This window comes from Scyliorhinus torazame, chromosome 5, assembly GCF_047496885.1.
Source record: "Scyliorhinus torazame isolate Kashiwa2021f chromosome 5, sScyTor2.1, whole genome shotgun sequence".
NCBI lineage: Eukaryota > Metazoa > Chordata > Chondrichthyes > Carcharhiniformes > Scyliorhinidae > Scyliorhinus > Scyliorhinus torazame.
In genome coordinates, this window is record NC_092711.1 from 326,577,814 (window position 1) to 326,591,494 (window position 13,681).

General features: G+C 50.0%; 1 protein-coding gene across 2 annotated transcripts in view; it reads right to left on the reverse strand.

Moving 5' to 3' along the window:
• Positions 1–13,681, reverse strand: part of pabir2 (PABIR family member 2) — a 104,041-nt gene that overhangs the window by 44,594 nt on the left and 45,766 nt on the right. For both annotated transcript variants that reach the window (XM_072505995.1, XM_072505994.1), the window contains exon 7: positions 12,067–12,155. In XM_072505995.1, coding sequence (XP_072362096.1) covers positions 12,067–12,155 — 89 coding nt within the window. The remainder of the gene's footprint in view (positions 1–12,066; positions 12,156–13,681) is intronic.

A 13,681-nucleotide genomic window follows, 5' to 3' on the forward strand; every position in this document is an offset into this window, starting at 1 on the left:
CCATTTTGGAAGGACAAATATGAATGCGGAATATAGGGTTAACGGTAGAGTTCTTGGCAATGTGGAGGAGCAGAGAGATCTTGGGGTCTATGTTCATACATCTTTGAAAGTTGCCACTCAAGTGGATAGAGCTGTGAAGAAGGCCTATGGTGTGCTCGCTTTCATTAACAGAGGGATTGAATTTAAGAGCCGTGAGGTGATGATGCAGCTGTACAAAACTTTGGTAAGGCCACATTTGGAGTATTGTGTACAGTTTTGGTCGCCTCATTTTAGGAAGGATGTGGAAGCTTTGGAAGAGGTGCAAAGAAGATTTACCAGGATGTTGCCTGGAATGGAGAGTAGGTCTTACGAGGAAAGGTTGAGGGTGCTAGGCCTTTTCTCATTAGAACGGAGAAGGATGAGGGACGACTTGATAGAGGTTTATAAGATGATCAGGGGAATAGATAGAGTAGACAGTCAGAGACTTTTTCCCCGGGTGGAACAAACCATTACAAGGGGACATAAATTTAAGGTGAAAGGTGGAAGATATAGGAGGGATATCAGAGGTAGGTTCTTTACCCAGAGAGTAGTGGGGGCATGGAATGCACTGCCTGTGGAAGTAGTTGAGTCGGAAACATTAGGGACCTTCAAGCAGCTATTGGATAGGTACATGGATTACGGTAAAATGATATAGTGTAGATTTATTTGTTCTCAAGGGCAGCACGGTAGCATTGTGGATAGCACAATTGCTTCACAGCTCCAGGGTCCCAGGTTCAATTCCGGCTTGGGTCACTGTCTGTGCGGAGTCTGCACGTCCTCCCAGTGTCTGCGTGGGTTTCCTCCGGGTGCTCCGGTTTCCTCCCACAGTCCAAAGATGTGCGGGTTAGGTGAATTGGCCAATGATAAATTGCCCTTAATGTCCAAATTGCCCTTGGTGTTGGGTGGAGGTGTTGAGTTTGAGTAGGGTGCTCTTTCCAAGAGCCGGTGCAGACTCAAAGGGCCGAATGGCCTCCTTCTGCACTGTAAATTCAATGATAATCTATGATTAATCTAGGACAAAGGTTCGGCACAACATCGTGGGCCGAAGGGCCTGTTCTGTGCTGTATTTTCTATGTTCTTTGTATGAGGCAGGTTTTTTTTTTTTTTTTTATATAAACGCAGAGGGTAGGGGGTGCCTGGAAATCGCTACCGGAGGAGGTGGTGGAAGCAGGGACGATAGTGACATTTAAGGGGCATCTTGACAAATACATGAATAGGATGGGAATAGAGGGATACGGACTGAGGAAGTGTAGAAGATTGTAGTTTAGTCGGGCAGCATGGTCGGCACGGGCTTGGAGGGCCTGTTCCTGTGCTGTACTTTTCTTTGTTCTTTGTTTGATACCTGGGACGGTTGCTGGTGAAGGCATGCAATGAGGCTAGGGAGAGGGGGGAGCTCCCCCCGGCACTATCGCAGGACTGCATCTCCCTGATACTGAAAAAAGATAATGATCCGGAGCAGTGCGGCCCCAACTTCCAATATCGTTGTTAAACGTGGACAGCACGCTGCTGGCGAAGGTGTTGGTCTCACGAATCGAGGTGTGCGCCCCGGGGGTGATAGGTGAGGATCAGATGGGGTTTGTGAAAGGGAGGCAGTTGTCAGCAAATGTAAAGAGGTTACTTAACGTGATTATGATGCACCCGGTGGGAAAGGAGGAAGAGGCGGCAGTGACAATGGATGCAGGGAAGGCTTTCGACCGGGTGGAGTGGGAATATCTGTGGGAGGTGTTGGGACGATTTGGGTTCAGGCTGGGGTTTGTGGATTGGGTTTGTGTTACGGCCGATAACTTTGCCCCAAAGCCTCCACTGCGGAAACCACTGGTGTGGTGTTGGTTTGGGTGACATGCATGGTCGGCATTACCTCCGGCAGGCGCTGAGTGGTTGCTGCCTCCCCTCGTGTAGTCCCTGACTCTGGGACTGTATCTCCACCATTGAAGGGACTGCCCTTTATAGAAGCACAACACCCGGCTGGATTTAGCCCCTGCGATTGGGCCACCATCCGACCGCCCGCTCCCTCGGGGCTTCCTACTTCCACCTGATGTACCCCTGCACGTATATGGTGCGCACCAGATAGTGGTCCAGGGGCCTCTTCACTATGGTGCCCAACGGAAGTCAGTGTCTGTGGGATGGTGGATGGTTGGAGACACTGCGACGGGGAGTTAGTGTCATCCCTGGACATGGGCTCGGGGGTGTCTGGGCCGGCGGTGCGAGGACCCCCGCAATGTCCGTGTCCTCGTCACTATTATTGGTTTGGTGTTGTGGTCGGGGTCAGGGGGCACCAGCTCATCACCAGGTGATTGTGCACACACAGAACAAGACACATGATGGGAGTGAGAGTTGGGATGGTGGAGGGTTTGTATGGAGATTGGGGGGGCCTGGAGGATGTGGTTGGGGGGGGGGTGGCAAGCGTGCTGGTGGTAGTGGTGGTGATGTGTGGGGGGGGGGGGGGGGGGCTGGAGGATGTGGTTGGGGGGGTGGCAAGCGTGCTGGTGCTAGTGATGGTGAGGTGGTGGTGGGGGGGGGGACTGGTGTCACAGGTGCCATGGGGAACCCACAACCTAGTGGGGTCTCACTTGGTCGCTCAACACCGATTCCCCCCCCCCCGGCGACTGCCCTCTCTCCGGGCTCACCAACCAGGTCCAGGCGATCCGCTGCTCTGCCAGTGAGGGGCTCTGCCAGTGAGTGGTCCCCGTCCGGGCATAGTCGTAGCCCGCCTTCTCCTGGGGGTGGTTTGGACACATGCACATGTGGCACAGGGGTGGAGAGGTGATGGTCTTTGTGGCCATGGCACCCGGCCATGGCGGCCGGTATGGGTCCTGGCATGTGGTGCAGGGTGGGGTGCAGCGCACAGTGCCGGCAGGTGGGGTCCACTCACCCTTCGGGTGAAGGGGGCGGTGTTACGGGTGTGTGGCGCGGGTTCGGTGTCAGGGGCACAGTGCTGCCTACCCACCCTGGCTGTGGGGGTTTAGCTCAGTTGGATGGACAGCTGGTTCGTGATGCAGAGCGAGGCCAACAGCGCGGGTTCAATTCCCGTACCAGCTGAGGTTATCATGAAGTTCAACTTTGCCACTTGCCTGAGGTGTGAATCATCACCTTAAATCATCACCTTAAATCATCACCATCGGCTCTCCCCTTCAAAAGGGGAAAGCAGCCTATTATCACCTGGGACAGTGACGACTTTACTATTAGGACGGCACGGTAGCTCGGTGGTTAGCACTGTTGCGTGATAGCGCCAGGGTCCCAGGTTCGATTCCCGCTTGGGTCACTGTCTGTGCGGAGTCTGCATGTTCTCCCTGTGACTGCGTGGGTTTCCTCCGGGTGCTCCGGTTTCCTCCCACAGTCCCGAAAGACTGTGTTAGGTTAATTGGATATTCTGAAGTTTGAAAATTCACAACCCCTTGAGTGAAGAAATGTTCCACATTTCAGTCCTAAATGATCACCTCTTTATCCTGAAACTATGTCCCTCTTGTTCTAGATTCCCCAGGGGAGCCAGAGGAAACAACCCCGTGGTGTCCACGGTCAAACCCATTCAGAAATCTTAAAGACCTTCATCACGTTGCGGTTTCTTGTTTGCCGTTCTCCAGTGGGTGTTTATCACAACCGGGTCCCCCACTCTCCTCTCCTTCAGCCCCTCCCACCTTTCTTCACGACCCCCGTCCCCTTCTAGTCGTCTGCTGTGCCCTCTTTCGTCTTCAGCTCCTGTATTCTGTAGTTGTGTGATTGGCGTGACGCTGTGTATTTTGTTGTTTGCTGATTTTGGTTTGGTTCTGTTTCATTGTTCTCTCCCCCCCTCCCCCTCCTCCTCTCCTCACCTCCCCCCTCCCCTCCCCTCCCCCCTTTCATTGGCATACGTTACTGAATTGTGGCTTTCAGTTCCTTCTGGTTTACTGGCTGTTGGCAGCAAACAAGTCTTGGAACAACCGAGTGAATGGTTCCCACGTTTTGTAGAAGCCTTTCGACCGGCGGGCGGGAGACAAAGGCTTTAGCCCTCCTCCCCTGGACGTTCTGAGGTCCCGAAGACTCTTGGGCATGGCTCCACCCTCACCCCACACCTTGGACATTGCTTTGAAGAAGGCTGTCCAGAACCCGACAAGTCTGGGGCATGCCCAGAATATGTGGGCGTGGTTGGCCGGGCCTCCTTGGCAACGTTCGCATTTATCCTCCACCTCCACTCATTCGGGTTCCAGTTAAGTGGGCTCGGTGTTACACTTTCACCCCTGATCACAACCTTCAGCACATCCGAGAACATGGAGGGTGGGACCTCTCCATTCTGGTTATTAGTAAGAAACCCGTCCATGGCCTATGATTTTTTCTCACAGAAAGCCTTATTGGCCAGTAAGGCCGTATCCAACCTCCATGGGGAGCGCTGGGCATGGCTCGTCTCCAACCTCACATCCATATAATGTGGAGTGTGGTCAGAGATTACGATCGCGGAGTATTCCTCCCATGTCTAGGTCGGAGATTTCTGCCGTGGTCTTCTTTATCAACTCCGTGTCGTCCCAGTTGGGAATGTACAGGTTTACCAGGACTACCGCTGACCATGATGTACCATCCCCCTGGGTCTGTATCCGTTCTGGTCATGCAACATGACCACCAACTGTGTGTACGCCATGTGGGCGAGCCCCTGCACTCCGGGGTTTCCCTTGCGGGCGATGCATCTGCCTCTCTTTCATTCACGCTTCCCAGTGCTCGTGTGGTGGCCAACTCCCGGGATTGGTTGTGCATCTCCCATCGCCTGTTCTCTGTGCTCCCTACCTGCCATTCCCCTCACCCGTTCCTACGTTCCGCTACCCTCACTCTTTCCTTCTTCTATTTCACCTCTCGTCCACAGAACGAGGCAGTGCAGTCCCATGCAAAGTGTTGATCAAGTTGTTCAACAATTAGTAAATACACAAAGAAAGTCTCTTCAGGTGATCTCTTCACCGCTGCCCTGCTGCTGTTTCTCGAGCCCGTTCTCCAGGACAAACTTGTCTCCGTCCACAGAGATTAAACAGTGCTCCCTGCCTTAGAATGTTTGGCGGGTACAACATCCCAAACCTTATGCTGTTTTTGTACAGTGCGGCCTTCGCCCTGTTGAACTCTGCCCACCGCTTTGCCAGGTCAGCCCCAATGTCCTGGTAGATTCTGATTGGGTGACCTTCCCAGTTACAGTTCTTTGTTTGCCTTGCCCAGCGCAGGACTCTTTCCCAATCTTCGTACCAGTGCATTGTAACGATTATCTCCCTTGGCTGTTCCACAGCTCTAGAGTTTGGGCAAAGAGACTGGTGGGCTCTGTCTATTTCTGGTGGGTTGGAAAGCTATCCCTTCCCAGCAAATTGCCCAGCATTTGGGTCACATAGTCCGTGGGGTTCCTACCTTCAATCCCCTCCGACAGACCCATAATCCACAGATTTTGGCGCCTCGATCAACTTTCCTGGTCATCGATTTGTTCCCTTCAGACTCCCCTGCATTGGGACCAACCTTGATATTTATTTTTCCAGGGCGATGGTCCGGTCACCCTGGACTGTTGCGGCCTTCTCCAGCCCTTTTATGGTGCTTTCTTGAGCTTCCAGTCACCACTCTGCCTTGTCCAGGGCCACCTACATGGTGGCCAGAGCTTCCACGACCGATCCCTTGACCCCAGCCTGGATGTCGGTCTTCGTCTCCTCTGTGTTCTCTCAGTTACCTGCGGAGAAACATCCTCCACCCATCCCCTGGTGTGTGTGTGGTTGGGGGGCGTCTCCTTGTGCGGTGGGGGGGGGGCCTCTCCTTGTGCGGTGGGTCAGTCCTTCACATTCTGGCGAGGCCTGCGTTTCGCCGCCTCGTGCGTCTAACGCTGGTAGGGAATGTACTGTGAATGACAGAACCCGCAAGAGTATTGAAAGTCAAAGAGATCTAGGAGTACTGGTCCAAAGGTCACTGAAAGGGGCAACACAGGTGGAGAAGGTAGTCAAGAAGGCATACGGCATGCTTGCCTTCATTGGCCGGGGCATTGAGTATAAGAATTGGCCAGTCATGTTGCAGCTGTGTAGAACCTTAGTTAGGCCACACTTGGAGTATAGTGTTCAATTCTGGTCGCCACACTACCAGAAGGATGTGGAGGCTTTAGAGAGGGTGCAGAAGAGATTTACCAGGATGTTGCCTGGTATGGAGGGCATTAGCTATGAGGAGAGGCTGAATAAACTTGGTTTGTTCTCACTGGAACGACAGAGGTTGAGGGGCGTCCGGAGGTCTACAAAATTATGAGGAGCATAGACAGAGTGGATAGTCAGAGACTTTTTCCCAGGGTAGAGGCGTCAATTACTAGGAGACATAGGTTTAAGGTGAGAGGGGCAAGGTTTAGAGTAGATGTACGAGGCAAGTTTTTTTACGCAGAGGGTAGTGGGTGCCTGGAACTCACTACCGGAGGAGGTGGTGGAAGCAGGGACATAGTGCCATTTAAGGGGCATCTTGACAAATACATGAATAGGATGGGAATAGAGGGATACAGACCCCGGAAGTGTAGAAGATTGTAGTTTAGTCGGGCAGCATGATCGCCGCAGGCTTGGAGGGCCGAAGGGCCTGTTCCTGTGCTGTACATTTCTTTGTTCCTTGTCTGCCAGCTCAGCCATTTGCTTCTCCTGGCTTTTTCCACATCCAGTTCCTGCGTGGCCTCTAGAGCGGCTGTTGTTCAACATTTCCCTTCGCGTTGCTATTGGTTGAGGTGTGAGGATGTTTTTTCCTTCGTATCAGCGGCTATTTCAGGTGAAAGAGCCTATTTTTGGGTTCCTGGGAGGAGAACCATCTGAAGAGAGACATCTGGGCACATCCCCGTCACCGGAAGTCCTCCTTCTGAAATGTTGTGAGGGTCTCTGCCTCCACCCCCCCTTTCAGGCAGCGAGTTCCAGACTCCCACCCCCCTCTGGGTGAAAAGGTTTTTCCTCAAAAACTCTCTAAACCTCCTGCCCCTCACCTTAAATCCATGCCTCCTAATCATTGACCCCTCCACCAAAGGGAAAAGTATCTTCCTGTCTACTCTATCCATGCCCCTCATAATTTTATACATCTCAAATCATGCCCCCCCCTGCCCGCAAAGTCTTATCTGCCCCGAGGAAAATAATCCCAATCTATCCAATCTCTCTTCATAACTAAAACTCTCCAGCCCAGGCAACATCCGGGTAAATCTCCTCGGCACCCTTTCCAGTGCGAGCACATCTCGAGAAGAGATACTCTGCCTATTTGGTCTTTCTGGATTAGTATAATACATAGATACATAGCAGATAGGAGCAGGAGGCGGCCTTTTGGCCCTTCGTGCCTGCTGCACCATTTATCACGATCATGGCTGATCATCCAACTCAATGGCCTAATCCTGCTTTCTCCCCATAGCCTTTGATCCCATTCTCCCCAAGTGCTATATCCAGCCGCCTCTTGAATATATTCAAAGTTTCAGCAGCAACTACTTCCTGTGGTAATGAATTCCACAGGCTCATCACTCTTTGTGTGAAGAAATATCTCCTTATCTCTGTCCGAAATGGTTTACCCTGAATCCTCAGGCTGTGACCACTGGTTCCGGACACACCCATCCTGGTAACATCTTCCCTGCATCTACCCTGTCCAGTCCCGTTAAAATTTTATAAGTCTCTATGAAATCCCCCTTTATTGTTCTGAACTCCAGCGAGAACAATCCCAACCTACTCAATCTCTCCTCATATGACAGTCCCGCCATCCCTGGAATCAGTCTGGTAAACCTTCGCTGCTCTCCCTCGAGAGCAAGAACATCCTTCCACAGAGAAGGAGACCAAAACTGCCAACAATACTCCAGGTGTGACCTCACCAAGGCCCTGTACAATTGCCGCAACACATCCCTGCTTCTATACTCGAAACCTCTCGCAATGAAGGCCAACATACCATTAGCCTTCTTTACCGCCTGCTGCACCTGCATGCTTACCTTCAGCGAATGGTGCACAAGGACACCCAGGTCCCGCTGCACACTCCCCTCTCCCAATTTACAACCATTCAGGTAATAATCTGCCTTCCTGTTTTTGCTTCCAAAGTGAATAACCTCACACTTATCCAAATTATACTGCATCTGCCATTGATTTGCCCACTCGCCCAACCTGTCCAGATCTTGCTGTCGGATCCTCGTCACAATTTACCCTCCCACCTAATTTGGTATCATCTGCAAACTTTGAGATGTTACATTTTGTTCCCTTATCCAAATCATTAATATATATTGTGAATAGCTGGGGTCCCAGCACCGATCCCTGTGGTACCCCACTAGTTACTGCCTGCCAATTTGAAAAGGACCCATTAATCCCTACTCTTTGTTTCCTCTCTGCCAACCAGTTTTCTATCTACCTCAATGCATTTCCCTCAATCCCATGCGCTTTAATTTTGCACAATAATCTCTTATGCGGGTCTTTGTCAAATGCCTTCTGAAAGTCCAAATATATCACATCGACTGGCTCCCCTTGTCAACTGTACTGGTTACCTTTCAAAGAATTCCATCAGATTTGTCAAGCATGATAGGTTAGATGGCTTTTGTTTCAGTGCAACATCGTGGGCCGAAGGGCCTGTACTGCGCTGTATCGTTCTATGTTTTTCCCTTCATAAATCCATGCTGACTGACTGATCCTGCCACTGCTTTCTAAATGTTCCGCTATAAAGTCCTTGATAATGGTTTCAAGCATTTGCCCCACTACCGATGTTAGGCTTACTGGTCTATAATTCCCTGCTTTCTCTCTACCTCTCTTTTTGAATATTGGAGTGACGCGAGCTACCCTCCAATCTGCAGGGACAGTTGTAGAGTCTATAGAATCCCGGAAGGTGACCACCAATGCATTCACTATTTCCAGAGCGACCTCCTTAAGCACTCTGGGATGCAGATTCTTATGCCCTAGGGATTTATCTGCCTTCAATCCCATCAATTTTGCCAGCACCATTTCTCCACTAATATTGATTTCCCTCAGTTCTTCCCCCTCACTAAACCTTTCATTCTCCAACATTTCTGGGATCTGATTTATGCCCTCATTTGAGAAGACAGAACCAAAGTATGTATTCAATTGCTCAGCCATTTCTTTGTCCCTTATCATGCATTCCCCTGTTTCTGTCTGTAGGGGGCCTACATTTCTCTTTACCAATCTCTTTCTCTTCACATATCTATAGAAACTCTTCGTGTCAGTCTTATGTTCCCTGCAAGCTTCCTTTTGTCCTGTACTTTTCCCTTCTTAATCAATCCATTCGTCCTTCTTTGCTAAATTTTGAACTGCTCCCAATCCTCAGACCTATTATTTTTCTTGGCCAATCTGTATGCTTCTTCCATGTATCGGATACTATTTCCAATTTTCTTTGTAAGCCATGGATTGGCCCTCTTACCCCCTTTGCTTTTGTGCCAGACAGGAATGAACAGTTGCTGCAGTTCCCTCATGCGTTCCTTGAATGTTTGCCATTGTCTATCCACTGTCATCCCTTTAATTAACTCTCCCCAATCTATCAAGGCCAACTCACGCCTCATATCCTCATGGTTCCCTTTATAAAGATTCAGCATCCTAGTCTCCGAATCAACTACCTCATTCTCCATCTTGATAAAAAAATTCTATCATGTTATGGTCGCTCATCCCCAAGGGGTCTCATACAGCCAGATTGGCAATGATTCTTTTCTCATTCAAATCTCAGTTCTGGTATTATCCTCTTAAATCAATTTTACATGTTTCCAGATTTTAGAAAATAGTGACCAGAATTGTTCAAAGTACTCCAAATGCGGTTTAACCAAGTTCCATACAAGTTTAACCCAATTTCTCTGCTTTTTGTTCAATTTGATTCCTTTAGAAAACAAACCCGTGTGTGGTTTGCCTTTTTATGACCTTCATAACCAATGTTGCTATTTTTAGTAATATGTGCATTGCCACCCCCAATCCTCTTCCATATCCACTCTTATTTTCCAAAGTGTACATATTCTCCTTATTCGGTGCACTTAATTAGAATCATAGAATTTACAGTGCAGAAGGAGGCCATTCGGCCCATCGAGTCTTGGAAAGAGCACCCCACCCAAGGTCAACACCTCCACCCTATCCCCATAACCCAGTAACCACACCCAACACTAAGGGCAATTTATCATGGCCAATCCACTTAACCTGCACATCTTTGGACTGTGGGAGGAAACCGGAGCACCCGGAGGAAACCCACGCACACACGGGGAGGATGTGCAGACTCCGCACAGACAGTGACCCAAGCTGGAATCGAACCTGGGACCCTGGAGCTGTGAAGCAATTGTGCTATCCACAATGCTACCGTGCTGCCCACTTGTCTTGAATGAAGTCCTTTTTCCAATTAGATGCCAATTCTGCACGTTTATTAATGTCTTCCTGTATTTTGTCAGTTCTCTTCTGTACGCTGGGGTGTCAGTGAAGCAGAGAAAGGCCCACTACAAACAGCAATAATCACTCTGGTCACCCAGAGGGCAAAATTCTCCACCTCGCGATGCCGGAAACGCAAACTGCCATCGGGCATCGTGCGCTGGCCAAAAGAGGTCCGGCCTGTGCCGGCTCAGCGGCCATGCTCTGGTCCCTCGCTGATGGCGATAACCAGGTTGGCACCCCACGCCGGGGGAAAATGTATCACCGCCTTAGAAACAGCAACACTTAGTAATAAAAATGTATCAAAGGCTTAAATGTGATTAACGGGTTGAACACAGTATTCTCTCCCCTTCCTCGATGTTCCACTCCTCTCAAGCAGAGGTCTCGCTTGGAGTGTCCTGGCTCAGACAGCCATTGCTGCAGTTTGTCTTTTAAACGCACCCCTTTGGTGCTAATTACACCCGGCTGCTCTCACTGCCGAGTGCTGCCTGTGTCCTGTGAATGTCAGAGAGCCTCTGGTCATCTGCGAGCCCACCCAGGCCGCCCCTCTGGACACCCTCACACCCCAGCAGTTTTCTCAAGGTGGTGGGCGTGGCCAAGCTCAATCAGGGGCCCACCAGGTGTTGTCATTCTACAGAAGCGCTGCCCCACTGCACAGTAAGCAGGGGAACAGCAGAGCTCACCCCAACCAGAGGACACCTGCAACGTGGCCTTTGGAACCCTGCCTGATTCTCTGCCCCTCTCAGGGCAGAAGCGTCACCAGTGACCCCCACCCCTCAGGATCACCAGCTGTCTCCTTCTGGTGAGGCTGAAGCGCTGACTGCCTCTGCCATCTCCTCCCAGGCAGTGTTCAGGAGGGCAGGCATGAGTCTGCAGCCCACCGTGGGGAAGAGGGTGTCCCTCCGTGCCCCACTGGCATGGAGCTGTGGGTCTTTTGTGAGCGCGTGGTAAGTGGAGGGCTTAAAAACAGCTCCAGCTGCCAGGCTCTTTGGTACTAACTCCAGCCCCAGCAGTGAGAACGCCCACTGAGCCAGGAATTGCTTGGAATGCGCGCCAGCAGAGTGCTGGCCATTTGCATGTACTGAATTGTTCCCCGAATTGCGCACCCAATGGGAACGCGAACGACACGCACTCTAGTCCCGGCGTCAACACTTAATTCTCCCAAACAGAGAATTTGGACCAGAGTCACAGAATTGTTTCAGTGCAGAAGGAGGCTATTTGGCTCCGTCTCATTCTCCTGCCTTCTCCCCATAAAACTGCAGGCTTCCTTTTCAGTTAATGGTCTAATTCCGTTTTGAATTCAGAGTTTATTTATGTTACCGTTAACACTGCAATTTAGTGTTTCTAACATTCATCTTCACCCTGAGGGAACAGGTAATAAATGCCAGCCTTGCCCACAATGCCCGCAACTAGAGACAGTAAACTCCCACTGTTTGCGGGGTTTTGTTTCTGCGAATTCGCGCTATATGTGAAATCACAAACGGCCAACTTGCCCATGTGCAGAGCTGGCGCCTACGCAGTGCACACTTTCTCCATGGGAAAGGTAAATATTCAACATTCTAAACTGCAGTGAGTTTTGGGGCCGCAAACTGTGAATATAGGAACAAATACACTTGCATTGGGTAAACAAATTCACGATAGAGGGGGTCACGAACGACAGTTTACTGTCATGAAAGAACTATTTTTCAAAAGCCACCAAAGTACAGTTCAGGCAACACAATTGTAAGATAGCACTTACGTGGCAAACCTCCTTGTTGGGCTGGGGGTGGGGCTTGGAGGGAGCCCATTGCTACTCACAAAAATCTGTAAGGAAGGTGAGAAGCATTGCTGTAGGGGTAGGAGGAGGAAAAATAACAAGTAGTCAATATTTAGAACAGAAATGCAGGTCCTGCCAGCAGTGAGTAGGAAGGCTGCTGTGTGTGAACATGTAGAGGCTTAACTATATTTAAAGAATGGGGAAGATGAAGCTAAAGCAGCAAAAGAGAAGTTGAGATTAATTTGGACCCCCATTTATCAAATTGAAGTACCAGCACAATTTTTTGAAAGTTTACAAATCATCTGCGTCACAGAAAGCTGCGAACCACTGGTCCAGTTGTCCAAATGGATCAACAGTCTAGTTGCCTGGATATGAACAGGTACAGAACTGATCATTCAAACAATTCTATGATTAATCCCAGACAAAGGTTCGGCACATCGTGGGCCGAAGGGCCTGTTCTGTGCTGTATTTTCTATGTTCTAAAGAATAATACAGCACAGGAACAGGCCCTTCGGCCCTCCAAGCCGACGTCGATCACGTGTCCTATCGAGACCAACCACCTGTATCCTTCTATAGCCCATCTGTTCATGGGCCTATCTGGTAAGTCTTAAAGGTCGCTAACGTATCTACCTCACCCACCTCACTTGGCCGTGCATTCCAGGCCACCACCATCCTCTGTGTAAAAACCTTCCTCCGCACATCTCCACTGAACCTATCCCCCCTCACCTTGAACTTGTGCCCCCTGTAATTGTCATTTCCGCCCTGGGAAAAAGCCTCCAACTGCTCACCCTATCTACACCCCTCATAATTTTATAAACTTGTCAGGTCGCCCCTCACCCTCCGTCTCTCTGGGGAGAACAATCCCAGTTTATTCAATCTCTCCTCATAGCTAATGATGCTGCCAGCCATGCTTCAGTGGCAGCATCTCATCTCCAAGTCAGAAGGTTGTGGGTTCGATCCCACCTCAGAGACTTGAGCAGAGACTCCGCTGCAGTACTGAATGAATACCACACTGTCAGCTGGAAAGATCACAGGAGACTCCTGGAATAGGAGGGGAATTCTCTGTGATATCCTGTTAAATATTTATCCCTCATCCAACATCACGGAGATAGATTAACTGCTCATTATGGGAGCTTGCTGTTCACAAACGGGCTGCCGTGCTTCTTATAATAATAATAATCGCTTATTGTCACAAGTAGGCTTCCATGAAGTTACTGTGAAAAGCCCCTAGTTGCCACATTCCGGTGCCTGTTCGGGGAGGCCGGTACGGGAATTGAACCATGCTGCTGCCTTGTTCTGCAACTAAAGCTAGCTGTTTAGCCCGCTGTGCTAAACCAGCCCATATATATTATATCAGTGAGTGCATTAAAAAGTATTGCATCGGCTGTAAAGTGATCGGCACATCCGGAGGACTTCAAAAGAGCTACAGAAAACTTTACCCAATACCTTTCTGCCAAATAAAACAATCTACTCGGTAAATGAGTTGGGGTCATTTAGAGTTTACAAAAACACCTCGGACCCTGATGTGCCCAATATCGTTTCAAGCATGTGATGCCAGACTGACACTGGCACTAGGGATGTACGTTTTGTTGAGTTT